General features: G+C 37.1%; 1 protein-coding gene across 1 annotated transcript; it reads right to left on the bottom strand.

Annotated features, from left to right (window-relative positions):
- Positions 1-399: 399 nt before the first annotated feature.
- On the bottom strand, positions 400-6,193 carry LOC110788734 (serine/threonine-protein kinase D6PKL2). The gene is made up of 3 exons (XM_021993379.2): positions 6,011-6,193; positions 2,138-4,759; positions 400-1,546 (listed from the first exon to the last, which is right to left on the bottom strand). Exons 2-3 carry the CDS (start codon positions 4,585-4,587, stop codon positions 670-672), a joined length of 3,327 nt encoding a protein of 1,108 aa, XP_021849071.1. The 5' UTR covers positions 4,588-4,759; positions 6,011-6,193; the 3' UTR covers positions 400-669.
- Between the last annotated feature and the right edge of the window lie 7,075 nt (positions 6,194-13,268).

Below are 13,268 nucleotides of genomic sequence, written 5' to 3'. Positions count from 1 at the left end.
CAAATACTTGAAACTGTTATTCCATAGTGAAACGGCAGAGTTGGCATTCCCTTCTACAATCTACTGTCCAGGTTACATAATACCATAAAAAAGGGCATTATCTTACGAGACAGAACATAAAGTTGGGAGTAAAATACTGACACTTGATACAAGAGCAGATTAAAGATTCAAGTAAAAATGGAAATCTAGCTAATGAATTTCATAAACAAACACTGTTGATCCCTTGAGGGACTCTTGACAATTAATTCATTCCTATATGTGTGCAAGAAAGCGTAATAAGATTACAAACCTTCCTGAAGACGAGGATAAAGCTCAGTATTGAGTGCAAGTCTGGTAATCAACACAGCCAACTAACTTACATAGCAGTGAGCCTGTTATGGCGCCTCAAAATTATCAGGGGAACATTTAATCATCAATAATAATACCATTACAATAAGAAGAAACACAATAGGACCACAAATAAAGTAAATGATCTCAACAAGGCATCAAGTACTTGCCGGCTAAACAAATTTTATTGTAACCTTCAAGCAATATGTCAGTTCTTGAAGAGTAAAAAACGTTAACCACCTCTTCCCAATGTCTCGCTGTAAAAATGAAGACTGTACCACATGACAGAAATTTACATTATAACGGCTATACTTAAATACAAACATTTGTGGAAAGGATCTGCTAAAACACCTCAAACTCCAAATGCTCTGCAGAACCAGATCCAGAACCAGAACCAGAACTATACTCTGTGTATTTGTTGTTCTTTTCAAGTGATGCTACTTTCGCCATTCCATAGTTCCCACACTCAGGAAGCTCAGGGGGTACAGCACAACGGATCAATGCCCAGTTCAGCCCCTCAAAGAATGGATGCTGCTTTATTTCAGCAGCGCCTCTTTCAGTCCCCAAGCGATTCTCCGGCTCTTTTACCAATAGAGAAGCTATTAGATCCCTAGCTTGAAGGCTGACGAGAGGGCTATCCGGGAATTTTAAGCTCTGAAGTACTACGTTAGCTAGGGTTTCTTCATTACCAGCTCCTTTGAATGGTGTTCTACCATAAAGCAGTTCATAGAGGAAAATACCGTAAGTCCACCAATCAACAGCGCTCCCGTGACCCTCTCCTTTAATGATTTCTGGGGCCAAATATTCATGCGTTCCCACAAAAGAGTTGGACCGTGCTGCGGTTGGCTCTGCTACAAGCTGCAGCAGTGGTCTCATCTCAGCAGCAACATCAGATTTCATCTTCCTCAATTTGGAAGATTTGGAAGAAGCGGCTAAAAGCCTGGGTGTAAAGCATGTTAGTTGAAAGGACGGTTCAATGCAGAGAGGCTGTACACAACGTGTGTCCACACAAGGACGGGAGACCTTTCTTGAGGTCTCTGACATCGACGATGAGACCAGAAGAGTCGGACTAACAGCACATCGGAGTGAGAGATCAAAGTCTGAGAGCATGATATGCCCATCTTCTCGGACTAGAATGTTTTCAGGCTTCAAGTCTCGATAGATAACTCCAAGCATGTGGAGGTACTCTAATGCAAGGAGGACTTCAGCAACATAGAATCTGCAAAAGAGCTCAAATTCAGAGCCTGAATATAACATATGATTCTCTTTCAACCAGAAACAAATCTAACAGCCAAGAGTGTATAATGAATATAGTAAAGCTTAACACATTCAACATTTGACTAGCTGTACATGCTATATGAACTATGCAGTTACTACATTCACCATCTAACCCCCCCCCCCCCCCCCCCCCCCCGGAACAAAAAGTGACGAAAACAAGCAGGAATCAGGTAGAGCTTTGTAATGATTATATGCACATGCAGAAGTCTCACATAATATACAGAACATTAACCTACTTAAGTAGGCAATAAATATTAACTTACTAATCTACAACCCAGCATGAGACATGGTATATTATGGAGAGATGAGAAAGTTCACATAGCATAATATAGTTGCACCTTTAGCAAGGATTTTGGTGAAAGTTCTTGTCACATGTGTGTTTAGCAGCTAGAAAAGTTTAGTGGAAGGGAATAGGTCTAAGGTAGCTTTTTTTTAACAAACCATTAAACATATGTGAATTTGCATTTTACACAAGGAAGGGCCAAGTAATTATTATAAATAAAAAACCACAAAAAAGAACTCAATGCATTACCTTGCAGCTTGTTCCGTAAAACACCTGCCAGGCTGTCTCTGCCGGAGGACATGTAAATCACCCCCTGGACAATACTCCATAACTAAACATGACAAGTTATCTGATGTAAACTGACAATATAAAGTAGGGAGAAAGGGATGGTCCAGCATTCTAAGTATCTCCCTCTCTGTTTGCGCCCTCACTATTTTTTTCCTTCTAGCCAAAAATTCATTGTCCATGACCTTTATAGCAAATAAACAGTTTGTACCAATGAGCTCAGCAAGATAAACAGTTCCAATGTCTCCACAGCCAAGCTTCTTCAAAAGATTGAAATGCCTCAAGCCTAGAGTTCCATGCTGAAACCTTACATGACGAACTGCATCCCATCTTACATCCTTAGACATGTGTGGCCGATCACAAAAGCTAGGCCTACTTAAAATGCTTTCCTCGCTAACACTTGTGCTACTGCTACATTCATCAGGGCTGCCTTTCGAACTCTGAGTGAATTCCCCCTTGTAATTCGACTTCGAATTTCCACTAGATTCAGCAACAGCTAGATTGGATTGATTTGGGCTATCTGAACATGGTCCAAGTGTGCTAACATCTGAAATAACATTACCAGAACTGATTTCAGCACTAAGACTAGTAAAGGGAGACACTGGCGAGTCTTGAAAGGGCACAGGAGACTCGTGATGGGATATAATTGATTCTCGATGGGATTGTGGAGACTCGTGTTGAGATAATGGAAAATCCTGATGAGAGACTGGAGAATCTTGATTGGCTTCTTTCCAGGCATCAGTCACTACACACTGGCATTTCGGGCATACAATTGGATTTGGCCCTGAATACAAGTCATTATTGAATTCACTGCGCACATTTTTAGAGCTATTATCTGAGCTTTTCTTCTTCTTGGATTTCCTCTTAATTAAATTCTTAGTCTTGATAAGAGGTTTTACCAAATGCTGCGCATTCCGAGTGGACCTGTTTCCTTTGTTCCCTTTAGGGGAGCCAGTTGAGGATACAGTCTTTGAACTCATCTTCTTGCCGGCTCTCGTGGCTAAGTCTTTTTCTGATTTTGCAGTAGATTCTTTGCTAACCAACTTATTAGGAGCCGAAATACTACTACTTGCCCCCAAAGCTTTATCACCATGATCAGGACGGCGTGGAGAACATGTAGCTGCATGCTCACCATCATGCACTGCATGTACCTTTTCATTCCCAACTTCAGTTGACACAGGAATCACTTCCTTTTCCTCTGCTGTTTTCTTAGTAAATTCCAAAGGGGTACTTCTATCTCTAGTAGAAGATTGAAGAGGTGTATGCTTCTCATTCTGCAATGACGCTGTCAAAGGTATATGAGTTACAGGAACAATTGCGGCAGAAAATCTACAGTACTCTGTCATGCTGCTCTTGCTATGCTCCTTGGTTTTGTCAAGGCAATCAAAATTACGCGAAGAACATGCAGTTTCCTCCTTATGCCCCACATCAACCCTTGTCATTTGGTTGCTGGCACCAACCGCAAATACCTCCTCATGTGCTGGATTATTCCGGGCAAGTTCCATAGAGCTTTTCCCATAGCTAAGACGTGGTGAAGACTTTGAAGAAGCATGCTTCTGTTTCTGCAATAAAAACATGTGCTGCTGCAATAATTCAGTGTTTGGTGCTTGATTCTTCGTTTCATTTGATCGTGTATTTATTCCTTTCTGGGTCAAAATACTATGACGCATGTCAGGATTTCTGTCATCAACATGTGAAGACAATATAGATGCAGCTTTATCGGGCCTCAATACTTGATTGCCAGAATGTTTTGACTCAAACCCCCTTTCATTCGACAATGGGGCTACTCCAGTCCCACTTTCAGCAAGAGAACTTCGGTTTGAGAAGCAATAATCTGATGCTGGTGACTTTCCACGATTGCTACGAATAGTGTCAAAAGTCATTTCTTCGGGAACAAGCGATATCTCCAGCATGCCCCCTTGACCATCATCTTGGGAACGATCAGATACACTGTCTTCAACTACATTGCGGTACATAGTCGATATCCTCCCAGCTTCTGACGAGCCTGACTTTGATGAGCGTTTCATGGCCGCCATTTCGGATGCCTGAGAAAGACACAATCCCCTGAGTGCCTGCTTTAGATTAACACGTTCGGAAACTCCATGTCCCGGTGAAAAAGACCCCCCTCCTTTGACAGGCTTTTTCGAAGCATTCTTCCTTGATGTCCCAGCTTGGCTTGGACAAGAGGTTCCATGAGATGAAACTCTGCGATTGAACATCTCAAAAAGCTGATTGAGATCATCCTCTAAAGTGCTGATGTTCCCAGAATTTGAGGCAAGAGATCGACAGTCTTTTTCCTCTCTTTTAAATTCAGGTTTCGTATGGTTCTTACCCCTATAATTCTCTGCTGGGTTTAACTCCTCCTCTATTTCAACAATTTCACAATTACCGGGAAACAAACTCATGTGTGCCATACTGGATGGAAAATTATGGCAAAGGAAAAGGGCAAAGCAGTTGATCTCATACCAATCTAGCCCAAAGGAAGCATCTGAGATATAAAACAGAAGAGTTGCTGCAGTATCATAAGGACATAATGTTGAATGATGCTAAATTCATCTGGGCACTTCTGATTGCAAGATTATAATCCTGTTGAAGTTGCACAAATTATTGTGTGATGAATCAATTATCAAACTGCTGAAACATATCTATGTACATGAAAGTTAGAGAATGTGAGTGCAAAATGTTCTTACAAAAATGAAATCGCCAGATAATCCTTGAAAATGGTAGGAGGATCCCAAAATCATAACCAAATCAACAATGCAGTCATTTCTAATAATCAAATATGCAGGTAAAGGGGAAAAATACACTTCCATGATCTTCACTTTGACCATCCAAAAACTGATTTCATGCACCAAGAAAGCTAAACTTGTTTTTTTAAAATTACTAATTATCCAATTTATTTTGTTCAAGACTGTTTCAAATTATCTGAAAAGTAACATTAAAGAAATGTTCCAGCACTCTTCCCCGTACATTTTGAAAGAAATCGACCCTCCCCCCATCTCACTTTTTCTTAACCCGCCAAAAGCGGAAGCCTCATTGCAGGCAATGATAAGAAGGTATTTGATGTTATGATTTAACATTCTTCCTATACATTCAAATCAAATGTTAGGAGCCGAAGGCAACATTATAGAGGTAATTTACAGCAAAAGGTCTGTTTATAATTTTGCACAAGAACTATTTCGAGGTAATTCTGTCAATACAAGCTTAGGTAAGAAAACTGAAGAGTCAACTTGAAATCTCCCTTATAGCATTTCTGAAACTCCTCAACCACCACCCGGCATCAAAAACGAAATTGTATCTTAGGTGGAGCAAACCATTGACCACCATAGTAAAGCAAAGAAATTTGGATTGTAAACAGCAAGTCAATCACAACTACAGTTGCCTAACATAAAGAAACAAAAGTAAACAGCTTATAAAATGTAAGAAACCAAAAATGGGAAACTTTCCCCCAAATAATGAGCTCAAATTATGAAAAAGACACTAGCTTTAGTGCAGAAAATGATATTTAAACCAATCTAAATCAGACAAAATTAGGCAACAAAGTTGCACAAAATCCCATCTGCAGATCTTAATCACTCATCAAATTTCCCATAAACCCAAACCAAATTAATTGAAAAAATCCCCAAAAATAGGGTGGAAACTAGAAAAACCCACAAAAATACCCTTTATAAAAAAGCAATTCTCTGAAATTTTATCATCATAACAATAAAATAAAATAGAAAACTAACCCCAATTATAAAGAAAATAAAAAATGCCCAAGATAAAAAGCAATACAGGTTCAACATCGAAAACTCACAAAAATACAAAATAATATTGAGTAAATTAAATAACAAATACCTGGAAAAAAAACCGAGGCTTCAGCGAAAATGGGTATGTGAGAATTAATGAAAATCAAAACCCTATTTTATAAAAAATGGGAGTTTTAGGAGAGAGAAAAAGGGGAAGATGTGGGGGTTTGTTTGGAAGTGAAGAAGAGAAAGGGGGGTATTAATGGGGTTGCACTAAAAATGAAAATGAAATTCAGTGAGTTAGCTCTTTCCATACTGGCTCAGATTATTTTGTTGATATGGGTCCCACACTAGTATGATGTTTGTGGGACTCACGTATAATATAACACTCTCATACTCCGTATGATATTGAAAACAATAGTTTAATCAGTTTTTTTTTTCAAAAATGTCATTTTTTTGGGGGTCTATTTTTTAAAAAGGTTTACTACTTCCTCTCTACCATATTGAATGAACAAACTTTTTTGTTGAAAATGACATATTATATGTTATAATTGTATTTATATATTTGTAAATCAAAGTTTGAGTTTCAGGCTTGGAGTTTTAAGGTAGGAAACTTCTACTCTTAATGTTAGTTATGCAATAAGCCAATAGTACATGCAATGTTCTAATACGAGAAAGTATTTTCGCATATCAGATATGTGCTTGTAAATGCATATCATAGCAAAAAAATAAAATAGGAAAAAGACAAAAAAGAAATTGAATAGTACTTTTTTAAACAAAAGTGATACTTTTTTTGTCAGAATGATACTTCCTTTTTTCTCTATTTTATGTTTTAGCTATTTGTATTTTACTCTGATATGTGTGTTGCCACACATATCAGATATCCGAAAATACTTCCTCGTTCTAATACACGTTATTCACTAATGAAGTCATGACTTTTGAGGGGTTGTCACAAAACTGATCGGTGTTTCTCTTGTCGTACTAGCCTTTACGTATTACTTTGTCAAGTAAGAAACCAAGAATTATATTTACCTCATACGTACTCCCTCTGTCTCTTATTACTCGCACCGTTTTGACTTTTTACACTATTCACATAATTCACTTTGACCCTATTTTTATTTCTAGTATATGAAAATAAATGTTAGTATATACTACATTGTTGGTTTCATCTTAATATATATTTTCAAATTATTAATATTTTATAAGTTTTTATAATATGTAGTTAAAGATATTGGTGGTCAAAGTTGTGCGTTGGCATACGTTTTCAGTAAAAACGGTGCGAGTATTAAGGGACAGAGGGAGTAGTATAAATGGAAGTTTATACATAATACTAAATACTCCGTAGATAAACATATTGTTTGGATTGATTTGTCTTTGCGTTGGTCATATATATTCGAGTAATATGACAGAGTCATTCAACTTAATTGGGTTAATATATATTATTAAAGCAAAGTGGTGAGAAATGTGATGACTCCAAAATCCCAATCCTCACCTCTCATACTTTGTTATTTAAGGAAACTTAGTAAATAAAACAATTAATAAATCAGCAAATTCACCCCTCAAACAATTAATGAGGAGACCAAATTGGAAATAATCATAATAAAGGGTAATTAATGGACATGAAAGAATAAAGAAATAATTTAGAACAAATATTTACTTTCAAATTTCATGACAAAAATCTATGGTAGAAAATGAAAACGTTACATATTTATGTTTCTATAAAAAAAACATATTTTATCCATAGAAGATCGATTTCTACATAGTTACACAATACGAAAATAAAAATAAAAATATCATAACTTTGGCAGAATTAGACATTGAAAATCAAATTACACAAAGTTACTTCTAAGCCTACATGCACAATTGTACATATTATCAATAGCTCTGCATTTTCCACTTGCCGCTACATTTAATTTCCTTACTATTGTAATATGCATGTCTATATTCTACCAAATCTCATGCCATTCTAATCAAATTAAATCAGCAAACTCCAACAAAAAAGGGAAAAAACATAACACATAAGAATTTATGAAGAAAAAAAAATATCAACGGAGGATTAGATCAATATAACTAAAAATAAATTTACAACTAAAGAAAAACATTTATAAGAGCAACTATATCTGAGAAGTAATTAAATCTAGAGAAAGGACGTTTTTCAAGAGCAAATCGTCTTTTCGACCATCTAAGCAGAATTGAAACATGCCCTTAGACTTTTTTTTCTTTAAGGGAATACACTTAGGAGGAGAAATTACCAAACGTTTAGCATTCCCATATTAAATCGAATTAATTCGAGGGTTCCGTCAGAAATGAAAGAATAAAAGGGAAGGACATGACACGAAAATATATGCAATTACACAAGTCAACGAACCTATTAATTTTGTTGGCGTAAGGACGATTAATTGTGTATAGATTGTTGAAGATTGAAAGAGAAATCTTAGAAAGAGGAGAAATAATGAAGCTTATGCTTCATAATTTGAGTTAGATGTCATTTGACTAAGCTTGGTATACCACTATACCACATAGATTTTTTAACACATGAAAATACGATTATATTAACAAAACATTAAGGTAGATCCCGTACAAAACCAGCTTCCCTTCTGGTGAAACAAATAGCAATAAGTTCATACCTCCCTTCTACAAAATATCCCATAAACCTTGAGGCCACAAAAAAATCCTGGTTATCTATACAAGCCAAAAGATGAAACACTACTAAGGCACTTGGAAGAACTAATTGTTGGTGATTTCTCCATCTTCCATTTCAGCAATGGTAATCGGACTATCCACTGTTGAACAGGGGCCGACCCATGAATTATAAAATGGGGGTCCCAAATTTTTTTACAACTTCATTGCACAAAAAAATTCAAAGTTACCTATATATTTCAAAAACCACGTTCATAAGATACAATAAAAGTAATGAAAATATTATTCAAAAAAAAATACAATTATCTGCAACAATCTTGCATTCCTTAAAACCGCTTCATAATATCATCACTAACTTGATAAAAACATCGCGCTCTATAAAAGTAGAGTATTCTATCAAATAAGATCAATACAAACTATCTTACACATGAAATTACCACAAAGTCACAAAGGAAAAATAACCATAAACTAGAAATCTTACCATTAATAAATTACAAATTAAATCAAATATACAAATTACAAAAATTCAACCACTCAAGTACTCAATAACCCAAACACTAAATTCAATTCATTTCTAGATTTCTATCAATTGAGAAAGTCATCAAGATAATCGAGTCAATCCAAATACTAATCAAATACTCAATAAACCGAATAGTCAAACACGAATCAACTAATAAATTAAATTATATATTTCTGCCAACTAATCAAATACGCAATAACCCAAAACACGAATCAACCAAACAACATAATTCAAACACTAAAATCATGTCTATGATTAATTTACTAAATAACCCACAATGTAATTTATAAAAACTAATTAAGATTGAACAATTGTTTAATTGAATTTTTTTTTTTAAAAAGAGTTAATAGGACAATCCCATGAAAAATTGAGAATATAAAATGAACACAAAGCTTCGGGGACCGCGAGCCGGAGAGAAGGACCGGCGACACCTCTAGGTGTGCGAAGATCGGGCGGTGGGCTATGGTAGAGCATGAGGATGTTAGGATTTAGGAGAGGGGAGGTGAAAAGCCGTTGGTTACTTAGTTTTGTAGAAATAGGAAAAAAAATTGAAAGGAAAATTAATTCATTAATAAAGAATCATACGACATCTACAAGAGAAATATAGATCTAACAAATACATGACAAATTGAATCAAATAAAGGTGTCCTTCATCAAAACTACGGTCGTTGAATGAATCTTGCACTGTAGAACGTCTCATGTATATAACGCTGGAACATGCAGCCTTTTCAGAGTGAGGGTCTAACGATTTGTTGTAGCCGCAAGGATGATTTCCACTTGATTCATCTGAATGTAGTCGAAAAATTGATATCTTTTGCGATCCCGCATAAATATTTACCAACGAACCAATTCTACATAAATCAACTGAACGACAAACCAAACATACTAATACTAACTCCACCATAGGGAGACTAACGAACAAGGACGAACTCCGCCCATATGGTGAAAACTTATTGAATTTAAGAGAAAATAACTTAATTAAATGAAGAAAAATGGTCAAAAATAGTCTAATTCCCGAAGAAATTAGACTATTTCGGGCCTACGGCGGCAATAAACCCTAGAAAATAAGATAGGGAGAGAGGATGGGAGAGCCGAGAGCGGTGTTTTAACATAACGTAAGTTATTAGACCTTTTCTTGGTTTAGAAATAGGAAAGTTAAATTTGGGATTATGAGGAGATTGGAATTTGGGATTTTGATGATTTACTGTTTTTTTTTTAATTTCAATTAATAAAATTAATTGTAATTGTTAGGAATTGAAATCAGGTTTCACGTGACTTTTGGAAAGCGTGATTGTTTACCTCTTTTTCACCTTCCAACAATCTATTTATTAGCATTTTGTCTTATTCTTTATTGCTTTTTAATATGGGAACCACAAATATAATTTTTTTAAATTAAAATTGCATAAACTTTCTGATTTTTTGCTAAAAATAATGGGGGTCTCTATGGACCCTATGAGGTCACCATAGACCCGCCCCTGCTGTTGAACCTACTAATAACAAAAGGAGTAAACTCCTTTGCCTTCGAAGAAGAGCCTTCTGCCACATTCGAGTCATTTGAAACCTGGATGGCCTCCTATCTATGGTACCAACAACTATTTGAGATGCATTTGAAGTATTTGCCACTTTTTTTTTTTATCACTGCAGCTTTTGCCTCTGCTTTCTTTTTAAAATTTTAATTCTGTTAAATGACTACATTATTCTCGAAGAAACATTTAAGCCTAATTAAAACATGATCATTAATATCATAGCCAACTAAACATTAGTAAGTCTGCCTTAGTTTGGGATGAAGGGATTATTGTAACGTGTGGTTGATATGATTAGAAAAAATAACATACGTACTCCCTCCATATATAATAAATGGTGCCCTTGACCGGCACAAAGTTTAAGGAGGGTGAGTTAATCTATACCTAGTATTTAAAAACTAGCTTTCTTCTCACCCAAGCTGAGAGGGTGTACGTTAAGGGTGTTTACTAACGTGCGCCACCTTCACCAATGGCGAAGAAGAAGAAGGCTAGCTTGATTGTAACTTCACCAATGGCTTTGGAGGATGTTTCCGCTCAGTCTAACCCTAGAAATGAGTCTCTTTTGGTTCCAGAAGGGGGCCAAAAATCGAACCCAGCTGCTGCAAATAGCGCGACGAACTCTGAGAATGAAGAACTTGTTTACTCCAATCTAGTGCACTCCTCGGCTGGTATGATTCCTAAAGCTCTTCATGACACCATTATTGCTTTGAATCAATCGTTGGGGCTCACTGGGGAGGGGAATTTGATTCCTCAGTGTAGTACGGACTCTGTTTTTCGAAACTCTGGTCATGTGGGTGTTATTGGTAAACCATTGAAGCATCAAGCTTCTCCTAGTGGTTCGGCACAGGTTCCTAAGGAGGGGGAACTGTTAAGGAACCATGGGTGAATCTATTTGCTGGGGCTAAGCTTGCTTCCAAAGGAGCTCCCCTGGAATTTGTGACACCTTTGGTTAAAGATGGGAAAAAAGTAGCACAACTGCAGCAATCTGAGCTTGCCACTATGGCTGATAAATGGCAAGCTTCTTTAGTTATGTATGTTGTAGGAGAATCACCAACTTTGGCCTCTGTAAGGAGATTTATGGCTGCTGTGTGGAGTGAAGTTGCTACTCCTCAAGTGTTTTTTCATGATGAAGGGTACTTTATCATTAGATTTGAGTGCATTGAGGATAAGAATCGCATTGTTGCAGGGGGTCCTTACACCTTTTATGGTAAGCCAGTGATCATTAAGCCATGGGCAGCAGATTTCAACTTCTATGAGGAGGTTCTCAAAGTGATTCCCTTGTGGGTTAAATTTCCTAATTTGCCTTTGCATTGCTGGGGGAGTGATTCTCTCAGTAGGATCAGTAGTTTGTTGGGGGTTCCCTTGTGTGCTGATGAGTGTACAACAAAGCAGGAGAGAGTTTCATTTGCCAGGGTTTTGATTGAGATGGATATTACTACTGTGTTACCAGACCATGTTTGGATTGAAGATGCTAGGGGAGTTGTGTTCAAACAGGCTGTAGTGTATGATTGGAAACCCCTCTATTGTAAAAAGTGCAATACAGCAGGCCATGATTGTACCAAGCCCTCTAATGTAGCTCCTAAACCAGCTGTAAAGAAGGTTTGGGTGGCTAAGCCAACTCATCAGCATGTTTCAGCCCCACAGCAACAGACAGGGGGGATCCTTACTCCCCATCATGATCCACCTGTAGTTCAAACTAGTGGCCAAGATTGGAACATTGTAACAAGGAGAACTAGGGGACCTAGCAGGATGAGGAATTTGAGCCCTAGTAATCCTTTCACTGTGCTTTCTGGTGATTTGGGATTCAAGGAGATCTCTGGAGAAATGGATAGTGATGGTGTGATTGTGCAGAATACCTCACATGAACCTCATGAAGAAGGTTAACTTATGTACTTGGAATGTGAGAGGCTTTAATGATCCTGTTAAAGCTTCTGAGGTAAAGCATCTGTTGCAAGTTAACAATGTTAATATCATTGCTTTATTAGAAACTAGAGTAAAAATAGCTAAATTTCCTAGGTTGTCTTCTAAACTTGGTAGACACTGGAGTTGGGAGAACAATTATAGCTTGAATCCTAGAGGCAGGATCTGGTTGGGTTGGCAACAATCAGAAGTTGATCTGTCAATTCTGCATACTCATAAGCAGTTTTTGCACTGTGTGATTAGGGATAGAACTGGTGATATTTCTTTCTTCTTTACAGCAGTCTATGGTTTGCATACCATTGAAACTAGGAAGGATCTTTGGCACTCCCTTGTGCTTATTCTCCCTAGTGTTGGTTCTCACCCTTGGCTCTTATCTGGTGACTTTAATTCCCTCTTGTCTGACACTGATAGGATTAATGGCTCTCAGGTTTCTATTGCTGAAACCAAAGATTTTAATGAGTTCATTTTGACTGCTGGTCTTTGTCCCCTACAAAGTGTGGGTCACTATTTCTCATGGCATAAAGGTTCTGGTGATGGGAAAACAGCTAGTAGAATTGATTGGGGGCTTGGTAATGCTGATTGGATCCATAAGTTTAGTGGTGTTCCTGTTCAATATCTCAACTCTTCCATTTCTGACCACTCTCCACTCTTGGTGAACTGTTTACCTGATAAAATGGAGGGAGGCAAACCTTTTAGATTCCTGAATTACCTTGCAGATCATAGTAAGTTTGCTTCTCTGATAGAGAATAGTTGGGGTACCAGAG

This window comes from Spinacia oleracea, chromosome 4, assembly GCF_020520425.1.
Source record: "Spinacia oleracea cultivar Varoflay chromosome 4, BTI_SOV_V1, whole genome shotgun sequence".
NCBI classification, from domain to species: domain Eukaryota; kingdom Viridiplantae; phylum Streptophyta; class Magnoliopsida; order Caryophyllales; family Amaranthaceae; genus Spinacia; species Spinacia oleracea.
Note: the sequence above shows the minus strand (reverse complement) of the source record. Positions and strands in the feature narration are given on the sequence as shown.

What these genes read in the sequence shown, in the direction of transcription:
- LOC110788734 (XM_021993379.2), bottom strand. Translation starts at nt 4,587, where the DNA reads ATGGCACACATGAGTTTGTTTCCCGGTAATTGTGAAATTGTTGAAATA. An exon ending in TTTACGGAACAAGCTGCAAG is followed by an intron (nt 1,547 to 2,137) that starts GTAATGCATTGA and finishes GCTCTTTTGCAG; the next exon opens with ATTCTATGTTGCTGAAGTCC.